This window comes from Ahaetulla prasina, chromosome 3, assembly GCF_028640845.1.
Source record: "Ahaetulla prasina isolate Xishuangbanna chromosome 3, ASM2864084v1, whole genome shotgun sequence".
Lineage (NCBI taxonomy): Eukaryota > Metazoa > Chordata > Lepidosauria > Squamata > Colubridae > Ahaetulla > Ahaetulla prasina.
In genome coordinates this window covers 13,742,392-13,751,872 of record NC_080541.1, presented here as the reverse complement: position 1 = coordinate 13,751,872, position 9,481 = coordinate 13,742,392, and the positions used below count along the sequence as shown (strand labels likewise).

Below are 9,481 nucleotides of genomic sequence, written 5' to 3'. Positions count from 1 at the left end.
GTATTCGAGTCTCATCTTCTGAAGGATCTGGCCTTCTAAAGGATTGATCTCCTCTAGGACTGACTGGTTTGATCGCCTTGCAGTCCAAAGGACTCTCAGGAGTCTTCTCTAGCACCAGAGTTCAAAGGCCTCGATTCTTTGGCACTCAGCCTTTCTTATGGTCCAACTTTCACAGCCATACATGGCAACTGGGAAAATCATAGCCTTGACTATATGCACTTTTGTTCGCAGGGTGATGTCTCTGCTTTTTAGAATGCTGTTGAGTACTTAAAACAGACTTTTTTCTGCCTGGATCCAGTGGTGGGATTCAGCCAGTTCACACCACTTCAGGAGAACCGGTTGTTAACTGTCTGAGCAGTTTGGCAAACTGGTTGTTGGAAGAAATCATTAGGGCAGAGAACCGGTTGTTAAATTACTTGAATCCCACCACTGCCTTAAACTTTGGAATTTAAACTTCCATAATTCTGATTATAGAAATTGAACCACACACATACACAAAAACTGAGTCAAGAAAACCTGATTTGAAGCATGAAGTGGCCACTGGAGAGCTAAACTGTCCAGATGTTATGCTTATATTATGTGTGAAACCTCACCCTTTGACCAACATCCTTGATCGGGTGCAAACAATCTAGAACCACCAGCAACCACCACTGAATAATATCAAGCAGAAACTTTATTGTTGGTCACCTATGTTATAAGAATCTTACTTGATGGACTACATTTCCTTAGGAATGGCCACTGGAGAGCAGGTCATAAAATCAGGAATGATTCACTTAACAACCTCCTAACTTAGCAATGGAAATTCAGGTCCCAATTGCGGTCATAAGTCAAAGTCTACCTGTAAACGTTTCTTCTAACTCCAAGGGATTTAGCTCTTGCTTTGGTCTTTAAAAAAAGGTCTCCCTCAGAAAGTGAAAATGCTTTGCAGATGTTTGGAGAACATCTTGCTTTGACCTTGTACCCTTTTTACAAGGAGTTGTATTTACTGAATTTTGGAGATTATCAGCATCAGGTGAATTTGGCCAGGACATAACAAAGCTGAAAATTGTACTTGTCAGACCTGCTACCACTGAAACCTCTAAACCGAAACGAACCTCGGCTCCATTTGTTGACAAAGACATAGTTTTATTAGAAGTCAAATTATTGCAGTAGTACATAGTTAGAACTGAGGATCATCTGCCAAAATCCCAGGGTGAAATGCTCCTGGTTCTGACCAGATCTGGCGATCTGGTAGCAATCGTGGCCGGTAGTTCAGTGATCCGGTAGCGATGGTGGAGCAAAGCTCCACCCACCCACCCGGGTGTCATTACTTCCTGGTTTTACACATGCGCAGGAGGTCTGCGTGAGCATGTGACACGTGTCTGAGTGAAGTGCGCGGGGTGTGTGTGCGCACTTCCGAACTGGTAAGGAAAGTAAGTAGATTTCACCCCTGCAAAATCCTTAAGTTCAACTTTTCCCTCCCTTAACTGCCTCCAATCGCTGACCACCCCACGACCAATTGGGTTCAAGAAAAATGTTTTCAGAATGGTCCCTTGGTATGCAGCTGCCTTCTTCTCCCAGCCGGGTGACCTTGAAGCAGCATCTCGGGGAGATACAGAAGTTACTTTCTCTTTCCCCCAAATATCCTGCTCCCATCCACTCTCTCCAAAGTCCAGGGCAGACTCTCGCTGCATGGTAGCGAAAGACAAGCAAGAGTGAGGTGGCAGCTGACAGTACTTCGTGTTTCTTCCTGCTGTAGGTTTGTCCTTCTGCCAGCTTCAAAAGCAGCGGATTCTGGTCAGCCGTTACATCAATAGCAGTGAAACTGCCTACATCCCAAAGTGTCTGGATTCGGGTGACTTTGACCCCGTACAGTGTGACTTGGCTCTAGAACAATGCTGGTGCGTGGACGGGGAAGGGATGGAGATATACGGGACCAGACAGAAAGGGAAACCAAGGAAATGTAAGTCATTAGTCAAAACATAATTAAGCATTTAAACTAGATGTCGTCACGAGAGATTTCTTTCCTTTCCTAACCAGGCTCATCCCCCTAAGGCAGTGATGGCTAACCTTTTTGCCATCGTGTGCCAGAAGTGGGGGACGACGTGGGGGGCACGTGTGTGCATGCCCACACTCATAATTCTATGCACCATGCCCACATGCATGCACATGCGACCCCCCCCCGTCCGCTCCCTCCGCTCCTGGCACGTGATGAGCCCGATAGGCTCATTTTTCTCCCTCATCTGGCTCCAGAGCCTTTCTAGGAGTCAGGGGAGGGGCCAAAACGGCCTTCCCCATCCTCCTGGAGTTCCTCTGGATGCCAGAAACAGCCGGTTTGCCAACTTCCGGTGGGGACCCCCCTCCCAACTCCTAGAGAGGCTCTGGAGCCAGGTGAGAGAGAAAAACAGGCCTTCCCAACCACCACCCCAGGCCCTCCAGAGGCAGGAAACAGCCTGTTTCCCTACTTCTGGTGGGCCCAGAAGGCCCAAAAATCAGCTGGCCGGCACTAAGCTCGCGTGCCCACTGATATGGCTACGCGTGCCACCTGTGGCACATGTGCCATAGGTTTGCCATCAGGGCCCTAAGGGGAACATGCTTCCGACTTCCACTCAAAGATGTCTTGCCAACTGTTAACTTGAAAACAGCCTGGTTCTACCTCGAAACATTCTGCGCATCCATTTCCCAAAAATGCGTTTACAAAAATAATGGGGAGATAGTTTCTTAGATATTTTAAGAAAATGATCTCACTGTTGTGGCTCCAGGCCTCAGAGAAGCGGCCTTTGGCAGAACGGAAGAAACAGAGAGAAAACTTTCTTTCTTTTGTTTTAAGGGAGATGAAAAATTGAAGACAACTCTAAGCGAGTTTTGCAATTGACCGATCAAGAACTGCAAGTTTCTTTCCTCCAACAAAGCCTGAGAGGCACATTCGAAAGGGGCGATCATATTCAGAGGCTGTCTGTTTTCACAACCTGCTGAAACCAAGATTGCATATGAAAGAACATCATCCACCTAATTAGTTTTAAGCAGGCTTCCTTTTTGCTGGCTTAGTACAATCTTCAAACCAAGTCATTTCAGGGAATTCTTACTTTGAAGTATTGCGCAATGCGGAAAATTGGTTAAACATTCTGCAATAACAGTTGAAGAGCTGAAGAGCAAAATGCAAAATACAGTTTTATTCTTTCAAGTCCCAGTATCTGCTTTTCTTTCTTTCTTTCTTTCTTTCTTTCTTTCTTTCTTTCTTTCTTTCTTTCTTTCTTTCTTTCTTTCTTTCTTTCTCTCTCTCTTTCTTTCTTTCTTTCTTTCTTTCCTTCCTTCCTTCCTTCCTTCCTTCCTTCCTTCCTTCCTTCCTTCCTCTTTCCTTTCCTTTCCTTCGCTTCCTCCTTCCCTCCCTTATTCTCCTTCTCCCTCCCTCCCTCCTTCCTTCCTTCCTTCCTTCCTTCCTTCCTTCCTTCCTTCCTTCCTTCCTTCCTTCCTTCCTTCTTCCTTCCCTTCCCTTCCTCCTTCCCTCCCTTATTCTCCTTCTCCCTCCCTCCCTCCCTCCTTCCTTATTTCCTTATTTCCTTCCTTCCTTCCTTCTTTCTTTTTTTCTTCCTTCCTTCCTTCCTTCCTTCCTTCCTTCCTTCCTTCCTCCCTCCCTCCCTCCCTCCCTCCCCATCATTATCTTTTTAACCTGTCAGTCATCCTTTCTCTTCTCCAAGTTATTTTATTTTATTTTTTATTTTATTTATTTAGTGTGTCCAACATGTACGAGATAACAGGTATAAGTATAAACATGGACATGAACACAGGAGATGAATATAAATGAATGGGGACAGTAGGACAGAGTTAGAGAAGCAGAGGGAGAAATAGATGGGGGAAAAATTGACCTGCTTGGTAAGGAGATGAGAATGAGCAAGGGATACGGGATGGGGGAAAATGAAAGTTCTTCGAAAAGTTGTAAAGTTGTAACAACTGGTATTCTTAAACAAAGAAGCCAGAATCAATGCCTCTCTTTTTTTTGGCTTGTCAGGTCCTGGCCGGTGTGAGATTCGAGACCGCCGCATTCTGCATGGCGTTGGAGAAAAGAGCCCTCCACAGTGCTCAACGGATGGAGAATTCCTGCCTGTCCAGTGCAAGTTTGTCAACACAACCGATAGGATGGTCTTTGATCTCATCCATCATTTTAACAGGTGGGAAGAACTTTTAGCAATGCTTAGTGCCTAGTCCTGCCATTGAGGAAAATAGGAAGACATTCATAGCTCTAGTAAAAGCACCAGGAGTGGAGGTAATCTGGACTATCAATGGTGATATATTTGGACGGCGACTTGAACATAGTTCCAGGTGAAATACCCTGATTCAAAGCTGATATTTTCTCATATTTAATAAGAAGGAATAATAATCTAAGACCAGTGGTGAAATCCAATTTTTTTTACTACTAGTTCTGTTGGCGTGGCTTGGTAGGCGTGGCAGGCAAAGGATACTGCAAAATCTCCATACCCACCCCACTCCAGGGGAAGGATATTGCAAAATCTCCATTCCCTCCCCACTCTGGGGCCAGCCAGAGGTGGTATTTGCTGATTCTCTGAACTACTCAAAATTTCCTCTACCGGTTCTCCGAACTGCTCAAAATTTCCACTACCAGTTCCATGAACTGCTCAAAATTTCCACTACCAGTTCCATGAACTGCTCAAAATTTCCACTACCAGTTCTCCAGAACCTGCTGGATTTCATCCCTGTCTAAGACCCTGTTGTGTCTCGTCCGATCTCACCACAGCCGGGGCCTTCTTATCTGCTTCCGAACACGGAGGAATGTCCTAGTATGCCTCCCGGCCCCAGCCCTGGCTCCATGCCCAGACAGGCTGAAGAGGAGGAAGTATCTCCAGCCCCCAGCTCTGGCTCCATGCCCAGGCAAACGGAGCAACTAGACCCCTCCCCCTCCTCCACAGCATGTGAGCCTGAGGGAGGTCAATTGCCAACAGCTGCCGATTGGAGTGACCCTCGCGTCAGAAGACTTGATAGACGGAGGCAACAGAAGGAAGGGAGGGGCAGGCCTGGATAAGTGCTGAGTCATGGAGCCACACATGGCCTATATAAAGGATCTGCTTTCTGGCATTCTCTGAGTCAGGCAAAGTCTAAACATATCTTGCTGAAGTCACTTTCTGATCTCCTGCCTGCTCTGAGGACTTTGCTAGGACTTTGGCAGAGCTGCAGAGGCACGCCTGATTCGGATTTCCCTGACCCGGCCGTCAGCGGAGGAGTGGGACACGACAGACCCATTGTCAGTATTCCAAGTAATGCACCCATTGAAAGCAGAAATCTGAGCCATGTAGATTCTTCAAAGAACAATTTATTGGATACATCCTATTGGCACATCTGGTGAAAACCGACTCTGAAAGTTTTCACGGCTTTCACCAGATTAAAAAATGAAAGTTTCCCCTTCCCCCAAGTCATCAGTTACTGTTCTGTCCTCCTCTACCTCCGTCCGAATGATGGCTTAATTAGCCTGCACTATCAGCACTGGCGGCAAAAGAGCCAGTGTCTGCCACGAGCCCTTGTTATTTTCCACGACGCTGGTGAGTCACAAACTTCAGCTCTAGTCAATCAGTGGATTTGCCTGTTACAAAGAGACACACCAGCTCTTGCTGCCTTTTATATCTTGTGGGGTGTGGCTCCATGACTCAGCACTCGTAGGCCTGCCCCACCCTTGCTTCTGTTGTTCCCTCCTCTCCTGCCTATGAAACCTAGGATTCAACCATGCCTGATTGCTGTCAGCTGGGTCTGAAGGCGTGGCCTGGGGGGGGAAAGAGTCAGGGGATGGAGGCCTCGTTATGTCTTTCACCTGGCCTGCTTCTGGCTCCTGGAGCTGAGCCAGGGAAGCCAGTGCTCCCGAGGTAAGTCCTGACGGCCCTTCCACCTCACTGTCCAAGTCACTTTCTGGCAGTAGGGCCGGCTCGGGGGGCACAGACACAACAGTCACATTGTCCAATAGAGGTGCTGGCCGGTTGCTTGGTTACTCCACTCCTCCACTCCCCCAGCCACCTGTTGGCATGTCCTTGGTTCCCACAGGAAAACTTTTGATTTTGATTACAAAACCCCTAGCTATCTATTTATTCCACCCCCCCACGCAAGGCACCTTCTGCCTTGTGGCAACCCTGAAGCCTTAAGATGGCCTCAGCCATCTTTGCTGAGGCCATCTTGACACCTATATTATTACCACTTCCACTTCTCACCCTCAAAAGTAAGTTGTAGACAATGTTCTTAATTTTTATTTATTTATTTTTGTCACAACATTATATACAAGCACATATAATGAAAGAAAAACAATAGGACAGGAACGGTAGGCACTTTTGTGCACTTATGCACGCCCCTTGTAGTCCTCTTAGGAATGGGGTGAGGTCAACTAGACAGTTTTTGGTTAAAGCTTTTGGGAGTTTGAGAAGAGACCACAGAGTCAGGTAGTTTGTTCCAAGCGTTAATAACTCTGTTACAAAAGTCATATTTTCTGCAATCAAGATTGAAGCGGTTAACATTAAGTTTGAATCTATTGTTTGCTCTTGTATTGTTGTGATTGAAGCTGAAGTAGTCTTTAACAAGAAGGACTTTGCAATAGATGATTTTGTGTGTTAAACAAAGTATAACAAAGAACATACTGTTACAGGTTACTTTCTGAAGTATGAAAAGCTGTTTCTTAAAAGAATCATTCTCTAGGGCAGGGGTCTCCAATCTTAGCAACTTTAAGACTTGTGGACTTCAACTCCCAGAATTCCTCAGCCAGCAAAGCAAAGCTGGCTGAGGAATTCTGGGAGTTGAAGTCCACAAGTCTTAAAATTGCTAAGGTTGGAGACCCCTGCTCTAGGATGTTCCTGAGAATATAAAAAATAATATGCTAATCATATACTGTATCAAAGAAGTAGCCATAATGTCCCTTGCTACACCATGGAAAATCTCAAATCTATATTGAATTTTCTAATAGCTGGATTTCTCTTTCAGGTTCCCTAAAGCGTTCTTAACATTCAGTTCCTTCAGAAATTTGTTCCCTGAAATCAATGGATACTGTTACTGTGCTGACAGCCTTGGGAGAGAACTAGAAGATACAGGTGAGTCTACCTGCAGGAGTCTCCTAAAAGTGACAACATAGCAGGTGAACATCTTTTGCCTAGCAAAAGGTAATTTTGGTTAGGAACAAGAAGAGATCCAAGATCATCCAAGCCATGATCCTCTTTGTTAAGGGTAATCTGGGTTCACAACCAAGGTTGTGGACTCTTGAGCAGAGTACCCTACGCATGAAAACGACTGAGACTGGCTGTATACAATAACAGTCACTTGCAGACAAACTGGGGTTTGATATTCCTTTACTTTTAGGGAAAAGGCAAAGTCATAGTCCAAAAACAATTCCAGGTCATACACATATAAAGCCAGTCAGTCAGGGATGTTACAAATATCAAGTCTTCTTACCAACGTAGACTTGTACAACAAACAAGGTCTTCTTTCAGTTCGGCAAAACACAATTCAATTCACAACAGTTAGTATCTTGAGGAATCAGTAACTAGCCATGATCAAGCAACGATCATAAAGTTCAAATATACAGTCGCAGCATGTCATCAGGTTTACAATGCTGTAGCGTCCCTGTAGATTCCCCACAAGACATAATTTAGTAGTCCTTTTATACATTGGCTACAGAGCTCAACCAATCAGGATGCTTGCATGATGCAGCACAGCCTTAAAGCAATATCATGCCTTTCTTACTGCAAACATACATAGTTAGTTTATATATTGCCTGGCCAACTAGTTAGGCAAATAACAATTTCCTGACACTCTTCCAAGATGGGATGAAACTGTAGAAGCGAAACTTAAATCCGGACAAAATGGAGATGCTTTCCATCAGTAGGAAATTGGACTTGAGGATAGACAACTTGTTTGGGTTGGGTTGAGCTCCATCTCGATGTCATTGAGTTCTAGGTGTTGATTGTGCCAAGGAAAGCATTTTTGTGAGCCAATACATTAACAGCAATAGCATTTAGACTTATATGCCACTTCATAGTGCTTTACAGCACTCTCTGAGTGGTTTACAGAGTCAGCCTGTTGCCCCCAACAATCTGGGTCCTCATTTTACCAACCTTGGAATGATGGAAAGGCTGAGTCAACCTTGAGTCGGTGATTCTATGGACCAGGTGTCTCCAAACTCTTCCAACCTTGCACTATTCCAAAGCAGAGGTGGGTTTCAGCAAGTTCTGACCAGTTCTGGAGCTGAAGCGAAACATCTCCAAAGAAAAATCAAGGAACTCCAGTTGCCTCTTGAAAAAGCCCCTCTGGCACAGCCATGACCTGGATGACTGAGACTCTCCATAGACAACTTCCCAATACTTCTTTGAGTGGTTCTATGCTCTGGCTGGTGTCAGCTTTGAGGGTGTCCAGCCACTAAGTTTTTGGTGGCTTGGTTTCCTTTTACCACTAACTCTTCCCAACGTAATTGCTTTCTCCATAGAATTCCTCCGCACGACATGGCCAAAATAAGCGAGACCCTGTTGTGTGACTTTTGCCTTCCAGTGACATGATTGGTGTGATCTCTTCCAGTGCTTGCTTGTTAATCTCCTTTGCTGTCTGAAGACATAATTTGTATCAATGCATTTAATATAAGCACTGCAGGGGTGGGTTCTATTTTTTTTTACTACTGGTTCTGTGGGCGTGGCTTATTTTGTGGGCATGGCTTGATGGTCATGTGACTGGGTAGGTGTGGCCAACCCAATGTCACTAACGGCAAGGGGTACCTCGCCTGGCCCCTCCCCTCCCAGCCATTCCTTGTCACACCCAGCCTCAACGTATCTATAGTTCTGCAAAAATGTTGTTCACCTTTTTTCAACTTTATTATCTACATACTATAGATCAGGGGTCTCCAAACTTGGCCACTTTAAGACTTATGGACTTCAACTCCCAGAATTCCTCAGCCAGCTTTGCAGTCTTAAAGTCTTAAAGTGGCCAAGGTTAGAGACCTCTGCTATAGATGCACTTTCATGGACCACTGAAAGGAGGAAATGGCTCACATGCTTTGCCCAAGAGTGTGATAGGCAACAGTCTTTTAAGGGGCTGCTAGAAAGAAGGAGGGGGGAAGTATTTTCCAAAGCACCAGAAGGCAAAACAAGAAGCAATGGATGGAAACTCAACAAAGAGAGAAGCAAACTAAAACTAAGGACAAACTTCCTGAGTGTGAACCTATATAGGTTTCAGTTATAATTTCACATATAAAATAGCCATTCATGTAATACAACCTGCATATTGTTGAAAACAATCATTAGTATTATGGCTGATGTTTGACAGCAAGCCTAAAATCCCCATTCCCTCCCCACTCCAGGGGAAGGTTACTTCAAAATCCCCATTTCCTCCCCAGCCCACTAATCTGTTCTGGGAAGGAATCAAACTCCCCTCTCTTCATTTCCCAAATAAAATATCCCAGATAATTAAGGAATAATCAAGCTGCTAACAAGGAACCTGCCTGGAATTCCACATTTCTGCCAGCTGCATAAAG

The 9,481-nt window shown here is 45.1% G+C and overlaps 1 protein-coding gene across 1 annotated transcript in view; it reads left to right on the top strand.

Moving 5' to 3' along the window:
• The first annotated feature begins 4,064 nt into the window (after positions 1-4,064).
• TG (thyroglobulin) overlaps positions 4,065-9,481 on the top strand; it is a 201,823-nt gene continuing 196,406 nt past the window's right edge. The window contains exons 1-2 of the mRNA XM_058175193.1: positions 4,065-4,148; positions 6,949-7,055. Coding sequence (XP_058031176.1) covers positions 4,117-4,148; positions 6,949-7,055 — 139 coding nt within the window. The 5' untranslated portion in view covers positions 4,065-4,116. The remainder of the gene's footprint in view (positions 4,149-6,948; positions 7,056-9,481) is intronic.